The sequence below is a fragment of the Lipophrys pholis genome (assembly GCF_963383615.2).
Source record: "Lipophrys pholis genome assembly, contig: SCAFFOLD_739, whole genome shotgun sequence".
Lineage (NCBI taxonomy): Eukaryota > Metazoa > Chordata > Actinopteri > Blenniiformes > Blenniidae > Lipophrys > Lipophrys pholis.
This window is the reverse complement of record NW_028292187.1, coordinates 4,887-17,509: the sequence shown is the minus strand read 5'-3', so window position 1 is coordinate 17,509 and position 12,623 is coordinate 4,887. Positions and strand designations below refer to the sequence as shown.

The following is a 12,623-nucleotide window of genomic DNA, read 5'->3' as shown; positions in this document are numbered from 1 at the left end:
GTTTCTGTAGAGAGAGAGAGAGAGAGAGAGAGAGAGAGAGAGAGAGAGAGAGAGAGAGAGAGAGAGAGAGAGAGAGAGAGAGAGAGAGAGAGAGAGAGAGAGAGAGAGAGAGAGAGAGAGAGAGAGAGAGAGAGAGAGAGAGAGACCAATAACACAAGGATGTCGTCATATTTATGATTTTGTGTGCTGTGAGTTTATTCAATTCAATGTAACTATGTCACACACACACACACACACACACACACACACACACACACACACACACACACACACACACACACACACACACACGTAGCAGTACTGTGACACTATTGACAGATTGTATTGGTGAAGATTTATTCCAACACAACTAAGTAAAAAAGTTTGTGTGTGTGTGTGTGTGTGTGTGTGTGTGTGTGTGTGTGTGTGTGTGTGTGTGTGTGTGTGTGTGTGTGTGTGTGTGTGTGTGTGTGTGTGTGTGTGTGTGTGTGTGTGTGTGTGCGTAGTCTGGAGTGAGTGGAATGGATGTAATGACCTCGAATGTCCACCAGGTGGAGGCAGATGTTGGCGGGTCAATGTGAGTGGGTGTGATGACCTCGAACGGACACCAGAGGGAGGCAGGCGTCGGGTTCAGTGTGGTGACCGTGGTGACCACTAGGGGCGTGTGGCGGCGCACAGAGGGGGAGCGCAATGACCTGATGCGTCCACCAGGTGGACGTCAAGAGGGATTGCGATGACCCTTGCGACCACTACAGGCGTTTGACTCGCTCTTTCTGGTGACGCGGCGGTTGCTTAGCGACCAGATAAACAAGACGTCTGTCGCGTGCGCATGCGTGGGGGAGTCTCGGAGCGATGCGGTTCACCGAGGCAAATGGTGCTACAGTGACAACCGAACGGCGGAGTTCTAGCTGGATTTCGGAACATGCAGCCAGAACTCTGTTGATCGTGCGGATGTGGGTTTGGCGGCACAAGTTAGCGATTCGTGTGCTAAATGTGGCTACGTGTGTGAGCTCATCGCCATCAGATAAGACGAGCGGCAGCGCGAACGGGGTCAATGAAAGACAGAGAGAAGAGTTCTGGCGAGGTTCGGTTCCAAAACCTGGTTCTTCTACACGGAGATTGAAGGTAGCTTCTGGTTTCTGAGGTGGAGCGATGGGGGTTTCACACTCGCGGTGGTGCGCGTGTCGCGTTCACAGACCGCATGTTGCTGCCCAGACAAAGCTCTTACTGTCCGGTGGTGCTGTGCTGGACAGCACCGTTCGGGTTCGGGTTCGGGTTCGGGTTTAGTTGAAGAAGAAGAAAAGAGAAAAGTACGTTCTGAAGCCTTTTCCAGCTCGTCCTGCGAGTTGGACGTGTTCCGGGTCGGTCTGCGTGAGTTAACACACGGCTCTGTGTGTCTCCGTACGCAGTCCTACGTCTGGATCGACGGAGACGGAGACGGTTGGATTTTCGCGTGTTGGACTTTTATAGTTGTGCATCATGGTTGGACCCCTGCTGTGTCTCAGGTTTCCAGACCATGAGTGTGGCGGAGTGGGTGGATCCCCCTGGTGGTGAGCTGCAGGGATGCAGTTTCCAAGGAGGGGGCCTGGGGCACGTGACCAATGGCAAATTATTCCAGTACATGGATGTCTAGGCCTAACAAGAGGAACCAGTCTAGAGGAGCAGATTAGTTGCTAGTTTGTTGCCAGGTTTGTTGCTGGTGTTTTGTCCTGCTTTGTCCCGGTTTGTTGCTAGTTTGTTGCTGGTGTATTGTCCTGGTTTGCCGCTGGTTTGTTGCCAGGTTTGTTGCTGGTTTGTTGCTGGTGCTTTGTCCCGGTTTGTTGCCAGGTTTGTTGCTGGTGCTTTGTCCTGGTTTGTTGCCAGTTTTGTTGCTGGTGTTTTGTCCTGGTTTGTTGCCAGGTTTGTTGCTGGTGCTTTGTCCTGGTTTGTTGCCAGTTTTGTTGCTGGTGTTTTGTCCTGGTTTGTTGCCAGGTTTGTTGCTAGTTTTATTGCTGGTGTTTTGTCCTGGTTTGTTGCCTGGTTTGTTGCTGGTGTTTTGTCCTGGTTTGTTGCCAGGTTTGTTGCTAGTTTTGTTGCTGGTGTTTTGTCCTGGTTTGTTGCCAGGTTTGTTGCTGGTGTATTGTCCTGGTTTTTCGCTGGTTTGTTGCTAGTTTGTTGCCAGGTTTGTTGCTGGTGCTTTGGCCTGGTTTGTTGCCAGGTTTGTTGCTGGTGTTTTGTTCTGGTTTGTTGCTAGTGTGTTGCTGGTGCTTTGTCCCGGTTTGTTGCTAGGTTTGGTGCTGGTGTTTTGGCCTGGTTTGTTGCCAGGTTTGTTGCTGGTTTGTTGCTGGCGTTTTGTCCCGGTTTGTTGCCAGGGTTGGTGCTGGTGTTTTGGCCTGGTTTGTTGCCAGGTTTGTTGCTGATGTTTTGTCCTGGTTTGTTGCCAGGTTTGTTGCTGGTGTTTTGTCCCGGTTTGTTGCCAGGTTTGGTGCTGGTGTTTTGGCCTGGTTTGTTGCCAGGTTTGTTGCTGGTGTTTTGTCCCGGTTTGTTGCCAGGTTTGGTGCTGGTGTTTTGGCCTGGTTTGTTGCCAGGTTTGTTGCTGGTTTGTTGCTGATGTTTTGTCCTGGTTTGTTGCTAGGTTTGGTGCTGGTGTTTTGGCCTGGTTTGTTGCCAGGTTTGGTGCTGGTGTTTTGTCCCGGTTTGTTGCCAGGTTTGGTGCTGGTGTTTTGTCCTGGTTTGTTGCCAGTTTTGTTGCTGGTGGTTTGTTGCAGGTTTGTTGCTGGTGTTTTGTCCTGGTTTGTTGCCAGGTTTGTTGCTGGTGTTTTGGCCTGGTTTGTTGCCAGGTTTGTTGCTGGTTTGTTGCTGGCGTTTTGTCCCGGTTTGTTGCCAGGGTTGGTGCTGGTGTTTTGGCCTGGTTTGTTGCCAGGTTTGTTGCTGATGTTTTGTCCTGGTTTGTTGCCAGGTTTGTTGCTGGTGTTTTGTCCCGGTTTGTTGCCAGGTTTGGTGCTGGTGTTTTGGCCTGGTTTGTTGCCAGGTTTGTTGCTGGTGTTTTGTCCCGGTTTGTTGCCAGGTTTGGTGCTGGTGTTTTGGCCTGGTTTGTTGCCAGGTTTGTTGCTGGTTTGTTGCTGATGTTTTGTCCTGGTTTGTTGCTAGGTTTGGTGCTGGTGTTTTGGCCTGGTTTGTTGCCAGGTTTGGTGCTGGTGTTTTGTCCCGGTTTGTTGCCAGGTTTGGTGCTGGTGTTTTGTCCTGGTTTGTTGCCAGTTTTGTTGCTGGTGGTTTGTTGCAGGTTTGTTGCTGGTGTTTTGTCCTGGTTTGTTGCCAGGTTTGTTGCTGGTGTTTTGTCCTGGTTTGTTGCCAGGTTGTTTTGCTGATTTGTTGCTGGTGTATTGTCCCGGTTTGTCGCTGGTTTTTTTCTGGTTTGTTGCTGGTGCTTTGTCCTGGTTTGTTGCCAGGTTTGTTGCTGGTGTTTTGTCCTGGTTTGTTGCCAGTTTTGTTGCTGGTGTTTTGTCCAGGTTTGTTGCCAGGTTTGTTGCTGGTGTTTTGTCCAGGTTTGTTGCCAGGTTTGTTGCTGGTGTTTTGTCCAGGTTTGTTGCTGGTGTTGTTGCCAGGTTTGTTGCTGGTGTTTTGTCCCGGTTTGTTGCCAGGTTTGGTGCTGGTGTTTTGGCCTGGTTTGTTGCCAGGTTTGTTGCTGGTTTGTTGCTGATGTTTTGTCCTGGTTTGTTGCTAGGTTTGGTGCTGGTGTTTTGGCCTGGTTTGTTGCCAGGTTTGGTGCTGGTGTTTTGTCCCGGTTTGTTGCCAGGTTTGGTGCTGGTGTTTTGTCCTGGTTTGTTGCCAGTTTTGTTGCTGGTGGTTTGTTGCAGGTTTGTTGCTGGTGTTTTGTCCTGGTTTGTTGCCAGGTTTGTTGCTGGTGTTTTGTCCTGGTTTGTTGCCAGGTTGTTTTGCTGATTTGTTGCTGGTGTATTGTCCCGGTTTGTCGCTGGTTTTTTTCTGGTTTGTTGCTGGTGCTTTGTCCTGGTTTGTTGCCAGGTTTGTTGCTGGTGTTTTGTCCTGGTTTGTTGCCAGTTTTGTTGCTGGTGTTTTGTCCAGGTTTGTTGCCAGGTTTTTTCGCCAGGTTTGGTGCTGGTGTTTTGTCCTGGTTTGTTGCCAGTTTTGTTGCTGGTGTTTTGGCCAGGTTTGTTGCCAGGTTTGTTGCTGGTGTTTTGTCCTGGTTTGTTGCCAGGTTTGTTGCTGGTGTTTTGTCCTGGTTTGTTGCCAGGTTTGTTGCTGGTGTTTTGGCCAGGTTTGTTGCCAGGTTTGTTGCTGGTGTTTTGTCCTGGTTTGTTGCCAGGTTTGTTGCTGGTGTTTTGTCCAGGTTTGTTGCCAGGTTTGTTGCTGGTGTTTTGTCCAGGTTTGTTGCTGGTGTTGTTGCCAGGTTTGTTGCTGGTGTTTTGTCCAGGTTTGTTGCCAGGTTTGTTGCCAGGTTTGTTGCCAGGTTTGTTGCTGGTGTTTTGTCCTGGTTTGTTGCCAGGTTTGTTGCTGGTGTTTTGTCCTGGTTTGTTGCCAGGTTTGTTGCTGGTGTTTTGTCCAGGTTTGTTGCCAGGTTTGTTGCTGGTGTTGTTGCCAGGTTTGTTGCTGGTGTTTTGTCCAGGTTTGTTGCCAGGTTTGTTGCCAGGTTTGTTGCTGGTGTTTTGTCCAGGTTTGTTGCCAGGTTTGTTGCTGGTGTTTTGTCCAGGTTTGTTGCCAGGTTTGTTGCTGGTGTTGTTGCCAGGTTTGTTGCTGGTGTTTTGTCCAGGTTTGTTGCCAGGTTTGTTGCTGGTTTGTTGCCAGGTTTGTTGCTGGTGTTTTGTCCTGGTTTAGAGCAGAGTTCTGCTGATGCAGCTGTAACGGAAGCTGCAGTGTGTGGCTCCTCAGTTTAACCCTTTCATCTCTTTTCTTTCCAGACTCCTTCGTCAACAGTCAGGAGTGGACGCTGAGCCGCTCGGTGCCGGAGCTCAAAGTGGTGAGTTCCCGTTGCTTCAAAAGCCGCGATCCCCCCATGCTGTTTTTGCCGGTGGGGGGGGGGATTTCGTGTGGTTCCAGTAAGAGAAGTTGTGGATGGTACAGATGGTCCAGATGGTACAGATGGTACAGATGGTACAGATGGTCCAGATGGTACAGATGGTACAGATAGTACAGATGGTACAGATGGTACAGATGGTACAGATGGTACAGATAGTACCATCCACAACTTCTCTTACTGGAACCACACGAAATTCCCCCCCCCCCCCCCACCGGCAAAAACAGCATGGGGGTCACTCTTGACTTTCTCTGAATATTTGAATATTTCATCGACCATAAACACTTTGTTGTTGTTTACGTACACCGCTTTGTGCTCACTGGCGGCTTCTGCTCCTTCCCTGCTGTCCTCTGTCACCGCCTCCACCCTAAACAAACTACATACTACTGGAAATGAAAGCTTGAAGCACCTGAACTAGTACCTGGAGTACCACCTGAACTAGTACCTGAACTAGTACCTGGAGTACCACCTGAACTAGTACCTGGAGTACCACCTGAACTAGTACCTGAACTAGTACCTGGAGTACCACCTGAACTAGTACCTGAACTAGCTCTTGGTTCTCTTTGGTGGAAAAGCCCAACCTGAGAATGAGGCTCAAGGCTTGAAGCTCAGACAGCCGCTTCCTCGTTCTTCACCGACAAACACCTGCATCCTTCACAACCCCGCCTACATTTTAACCGTGCTGTTTGCCTCTGACCTCTGACCTCAGTAACCTCTAACCTCTGTCCTCTAACCTCTGACCTCAGTATCCTCTGACCTCTGCTCCTCTGACCTCAGTATCCTCTAACCTCTGCTCCTCAGTATCCTCTGACCTCTAACCTCTGACCTCTGACCTCAGTATCCTCTAACCTCTGACCTCAGTATCCTCTGACCTCTGCTCCTCTGACCTCAGTATCCTCTAACCTCTGCTCCTCAGTATCCTCTGACCTCTAACCTCTGACCTTACTCTATGATTTTCATGGCTGAGCTGCTTTTGATTACAGTGACTTCCACTTTGTTATCTATTGTTATATCTGATTGACAGCTGGACTTATTGATCAGGTGCTCGATCAGAGCCACTCGTTGAGGTCCTGGGAGCTTCACTGATGTTTGTAGAAACCGTCTGAATGACGAGCTGATTGATCTGATAACCTGTGGCCATGGAAGTGATTGGAGAGCTGAGCAAATACTTTTGGAAATATGGTAACAATGAAGAAAAGCTTGCTGTGGTCTGAGGAGCATGATGTTCTCCTGCTATACTGAGGGTCACGAAAACAAGACACTGCTCTGTGATTGGACGGTGGCTCTGCCAAACCCCGCCCACCTCTGAGGGCAGAATCGTCTGGTCTGAGGACATGTGCTGTTAGACGCTCATTTAGTGTCTTCAAACTTTTTATAATTTATATAATATATATCATTTATTGTCCTCAAAGTTCTGACTGAGAAGGAACAAGGCATGCTGGGAGTTCTAATGACACTGTGTTGTTTTTGCAGGGCATTGTGGGTAATCTGTCCAGTGGGAAGTCGGCCTTGGTGCACCGATACCTGACCGGGACGTACGTCCAGGAGGAGTCTCCTGAAGGTGTGTGTGTGTGTGTGTGTGTGTGTGTGTGTGTGTGTGTGTGTGTGTGTGTGTGTGTGTGTGTGTGTGTGTGTGTGTGTGTGTGTGTGTGTGTGTGTGTGTGTGTGTGTGTGTGTGTGTGTGTGTGTGTGTGTGTGTTTTCATCCCAGCTCTTCAAACCATCACTTCACAGAAACTGTAAAATATCTAAATCAGATGAACCAAATAAACTCGTCATGGATTTCGCTTCTGCATCGTTGCTCCTGAGACGGTTTTCCTCCCGGCTGAAGGTGATGGTGGGCTGGACAGTGTCTCCATGGTAATGCTGGACAGTGTCTCCATGGTAATGCTGGACAGTGTCTCCATGGTAATGCTGGACAGTGTCTCCATGGTAATGCTGGACAGTGTCTCCATGGTATTACTGGACAGTGTCTCCATGGTAATGCTGGACAGTGTCTCCATGGTAATGCTGGACAGTGTCTCCATGGTAATGCTGGACAGTGTCTCCATGGTATTACTGGACAGTGTCTCCATGGTAATGCTGGACAGTGTCTCCATGGTATTACTGGACAGTGTCTCCATGGTAATGCTGGACAGTGTCTCCATGGTAATGCTGGACAGTGTCTCCATGGTATTACTGGACAGTGTCTCCATGGTAATGCTGGACAGTGTCTCCATGGTATTACTGGACAGTGTCTCCATGGTAATGCTGGACAGTGTCTCCATGGTAATGCTGGACAGTGTCTCCATGGTATTACTGGACAGTGTCTCCATGGTAATGCTGGACAGTGTCTCCATGGTAATGCTGGACAGTGTCTCCATGGTATTACTGGACAGTGTCTCCATGGTAATGCTGGACAGTGTCTCCATGGTAATGCTGGACAGTGTCTCCATGGTATTACTGGACAGTGTCTCCATGGTAATGCTGGACAGTGTCTCCATGGTAATGCTGGACTGTGACTCCATGGTATTACTGGACAGTGTCTCCATGGTAATGCTGGACAGTGTCTCCATGGTAATGCTGGACAGTGTCTCCATGGTATTACTGGACAGTGTCTCCATGGTAATGCTGGACTGTGTCTCCATGGTATTACTGGACAGTGTCTCCATGGTAATGCTGGACTGTGTCTCCATGGTAATGCTGGACTGTCTCCATGGTAATGCTGGACTGTGTCTCCATGGTAATGCTGGACTGTGTCTCCATGGTATTACTGGACAGTGTCTCCATGGTAATGCTGGACTGTGTCTCCATGGTATTACTGGACAGTGTCTCCATGGTAATGCTGGACAGTGTCTCCATGGTAATGCTGGACAGTGTCTCCATGGTATTACTGGACAGTGTCTCAATGGTAATGCTGGACTGTCTTCATGGTATTGCTGGTATTCTTCTTCTTCCGTCACTCAGCGAAGGCGGTCCCTTCTCTCTCCTGTCCTCCCTCGTCTTCCCTGCTTGCTGCTCCTGTCTTGTCTGTCCCGTGTCAGAATCTAACTAGAACCTCTCTTTACATCCGAACCGAACCAGAACCATAGAATTGATCAGCTGGTCTCTTGACATTTTCACGACAAGACGATCAGGCAAGGGACAGCCCACATGTCCTGATGAGACGTTTGCTGCCGGATACACATTGGACTCCTGGGAGGTCCTGCTCCTGCTGAGGTCCATGTGTCCGTCCATTCTTTCCATGGAGGACGTGGTAGACCTGTACATAATAGGATTGATGAGAACAGGTCTGCTGCTGATTGGAGCTGCTGGGTTCCTGATCTAAAGAGGAGAAGACGCTGGCAGCTGCATTGGGACGGCTGCCAATCGTCCCTGAGGGACAGCAGGACTGCAGGACCCTCACACTCATGTGATAAACCAACTCAGAGGACGCAGGACGGGACTCTTCAGCGTTTACGAGGAATGGAAACCAACTTGGAGAAGTTCAGAGCTCTTCTGGAACCCTAGAAAATGGCCACAGATTAGGAGCAGCATGGAGACCAGAGACTGAAGGACGAGAGAAAGACGAAGACGTCCTGACCCAAAACAAATCTGATGTCCATTCAGATTCCCTCAGACGTCCCGACGTCCCGACGTCCCGACGCTGAAGGCTGGACTGTCTTTCTATTTCTCCTGGAGGTGGATGTTAGAACGGAGACTCTGTCCTTCCCTGACGTCTCCTCACACCCGTCCCACTGGGAACTAGTCTCTGACCAGGACTATCAAGCCCGTCTCATAACACCAGACGCTGGACTGACACTGCAGAGAGAAGCAACAGTTCTGCTTCACGGCATCTGTTGGCCCCTCCCCTCCTCCCCTCCTCCCCTCCTCCCCTCCTCCCCTCTCCTCTGTAATGCTGGACGGTGTATCAATGGTAATGCTAGATGGTGTCTCCACGGTAATGCTGGACGGTGTCTCCTGGTAGTGGAGCTGCTGATGGTGGTGGAGCTCCTGGTGGTGTAGCTCCTGGTGGTGGTGGATCTAAGAAGTGTCTGCATGTTGGTGGACGGAGGACTAACCTGCAGTGTCGCCCCCAGGTGGTCGTTTCAAGAAGGAGATCGTGGTTGACGGGCAGAGCTACCTGCTGCTGATCCGGGACGAGGGAGGACCTCCAGAGCTGCAGGTACGAGGTTCAGTCACACACCAACTTCACCCGAACTACAGCCATCACACACCAACTTCATCTGAACTACAGCCGTCACACACCAACTTAAACTGAACTACAGCCGTCACACACCAACTTCACCCGAACTACAGCCATCACTCACCAACTTCATCTGAACTACAGCCATCACTCACCAACTTCATCTGAACTACAGCCATCACACACCAACTTCACTCGAACTACAGCCGTCACACACCAACTTCAACTGAACTACAGCCATCACACACCAACTTCAACTGAACTACAGCCGTCACACACCAACTTCAACTGAACTACAGCCATCACACACCAACTTCAACTGAACTACAGCCGTCACACACCAACTTAAACTGAACTACAGCCGTCACACACCAACTTCATCTGAACTACAGCCGTCACACACCAACTTAAACTGAACTACAGCCGTCACACACCAACTTCAACTGAACTACAATCGTCACACACCAACTTCACCCGAACTACAGCCGTCACACACCAACTTAAACTGAACTACAGCCATCACACACCAACTTCATCTGAACTACAGCCATCACACACCAACTTCACCTGAACTACAGCCGTCACACACCAACTTCATCTGAACTACAGCCATCACACACCAACTTCATCTGAACTACAGCCATCACACACCAACTTCACCTGAACTACAGCCGTCACACACCAACTTCATCTGAACTACAGCCGTCACACACCAACTTAAACTGAACTACAGCCATCACACACCAACTTCATCTGAACTACAGCCGTCACACACCAACTTCATCTGAACTACAGCCGTCACACACCAACTTCAACTGAACTACAATCGTCACACACCAACTTCACCCGAACTACAGCCGTCACACACCAACTTAAACTGAACTACAGCCATCACACACCAACTTCATCTGAACTACAGCCATCACACACCAACTTCACCCGAACTACAGCCGTCACACACCAACTTCATCTGAACTACAGCCGTCACACACCAACTTAAACTGAACTACAGCCATCACACACCAACTTCATCTGAACTACAGCCATCACACACCAACTTCACCCGAACTACTACCGTCACACACCAACTACACCCGAACTACAGCCGTCACACACCAACTTCACCCGAACTACAGCCGTCACACACCAACTACACCCGAACTACAGCCGTCACACACCAACTTCACCCGAACTACAGCCGTCACACACCAACTACACCCGAACTACAGCCGTCACACACCAACTTCACCCGAACTACAGCCGTCACACACCAACTACACCCGAACTACAGCCGTCACACACCAACTTCACCCGAACTACAGCCGTCACACACCAACTACACCCGAACTACAGCCGTCACACACCAACTACACCCGAACTACAGCCGTCACACACCAAGTTCACCCGAACTACAACCGTCACACACCAACTACACCCGAACTACAGCCGTCACACACCAAGTTCACCCGAACTACAACCGTCACACACCAAGTTCTCCCTGGGGTGTGGCTGGCCCTCCTGAGCCCACCCCCTGTGGCGGGCCAGCAACACCTGAGCAGGTAAATAATAAAGGAAAACTGAAGCTTACAGTGACAATGGCAGAAAACTGTTATTCAGAAGCTGTCGTGTAAATATAGTTATTAGAACTATGGTCCGTCAAGATCCTTCTCCGCTGGTTTGATGACATTGTTTCTGACATAAACCGTGGTTTTGGTCCGATCCAGGAAATCATTGTCCTTGTCACTGTAGTTTGTAGCGCGGTGACTTCATCTGACACTCCAGCAGCAATGCTCGCTGTAGCTAGGTGCTACGTCCAGGTCACCGGAGGTAGCTCGGTGTGACTCGGTGCTACGTCCAGGTCACCGGAGGTAGCTCTGTGTAGCTAGGTGCTACGTCCAGGTCACCGGAGGTAGCTCGGTGTGACTCGGTGCTACGTCCAGGTCACCGGAGGTAGCTCTGTGTAGCTAGGTGCTACGTCCAGGTCACCGGAGGTAGCTCTGTGTAGCTAGGTGCTGTCTTCAGTCCCTGACCCCTCCTCACCTCCTCCTCTAACCCCCCAGTTTGCAGCCTGGGTGGACGCGGTGGTCTTCGTCTTCAGTCTGGAGGACGAGATCAGCTTCCAGACAGTCTACAACTACTTCCCGCGTCTGTCCAACTACAGAAACACGGCTGAGGTGCCAATGGTGCTGGTGGGAACTCAGGGTGAGTAGCCCCGTCACCCCCAGTCACTCACCCCATCCCCCCATCACCACATCCCCCTATAATCTCCATCGCCTTATCACCCCCACCCACTCACCACTATTCCCCCCCGTCATCCCCATCCACTCACCCCTATCCCCGTCACCCCATCCCCCCATCACCCCCGTCCACTCACCCCTACCACCATCACAAGCACCCCATCACCCCCGTCCACTCACCCCTATCTCCATCCCCCCATCACCCCCGTCCACTCACCCCTACCACCATCACAAGCACCCCCGTCCACTCACCCCTACCACCATCACAAGCACCCCATCACCCCCGTCCACTCACCCCTATCCCCGTCACCCCATCCCCCAGTCACCCCCGTCCACTCACCCCTATCCCCGTCACCCCATCCCCCAGTCACCCCCGTCCACTCACCCCTACCACCATCACAAGCACCCCATCACCCCTATCCCCGTCACCCCATCCCCCAGTCACCCCCGTCCACTCACCCCTACCACCATCACAAGCACCCCATCACCCCCGTCCACTCACCCCTATCCCCATCCCCCCATCACCCCCGTCCACTCACCCCTACCACCATCACCCCATCCCCCCATCACCCCCGTCCACTCACCCCTATCCCCATCACCCCATCACCCCATCCCCCCATCACCCCCGTCCACTCACCCCTACCACCATCACAAGCACCCCATCACCCCCGTCCACTCACCCCTATCCCCATCCCCCCATCACCCCCATCCACTCACCCCTACCACCATCACAAGCACCCCATCACCCCCGTCCACTCACCCCTATCCCCATCACCCCATCACCCCCGTCCACTCACCCCTACGCCACCCTGTTAAACTGATTACTGTTTATCTCCCTGTCAGATGCGATCAGTGCCGCCAATCCCCGAGTCATCGACGACTCTCGAGCCAGGAAACTGTCCAACGACCTGAAGCGCTGCACATACTACGAGACATGCTCCACCTACGGGTTGAACGTGGAACGAGTCTTCCAGGATGGTGAGACGAGGCGTTCAGGGACCTCAAAGCATTGAGAGTACCTCGAGGCGTTCAGGGTACCTCGAGGCATTCAGAGTACCTCGACGTGTTCAGGGTACCTCGAGGCATTCAGAGTACCTCGAGGCATTCAGAGTACCTCGAGGCGTTCAGGGTACCTCGAGGCATTCAGAGTACCTCGAGGCGTTCAGGGTACCTCGAGGCGTTCAGAGTACCTCGACGTGTTCAGAGTACCTCGAGGCATTCAGAGTACCTCG

General features: G+C 51.2%; 1 protein-coding gene across 1 annotated transcript; it reads left to right on the top strand.

Moving 5' to 3' along the window:
• Positions 1–519: 519 nt before the first annotated feature.
• Positions 520–12,369, top strand: LOC308128107 (arf-GAP with GTPase, ANK repeat and PH domain-containing protein 3-like; the record flags this gene model as incomplete). The annotated part of the gene is made up of 6 exons (XM_080493752.1): positions 520–556; positions 4,875–4,933; positions 6,464–6,551; positions 9,048–9,133; positions 11,215–11,356; positions 12,235–12,369. Coding segments are annotated over 6 exons (547 nt in total), but the record flags the coding sequence as incomplete, so codon positions are not given.
• Between the last annotated feature and the right edge of the window lie 254 nt (positions 12,370–12,623).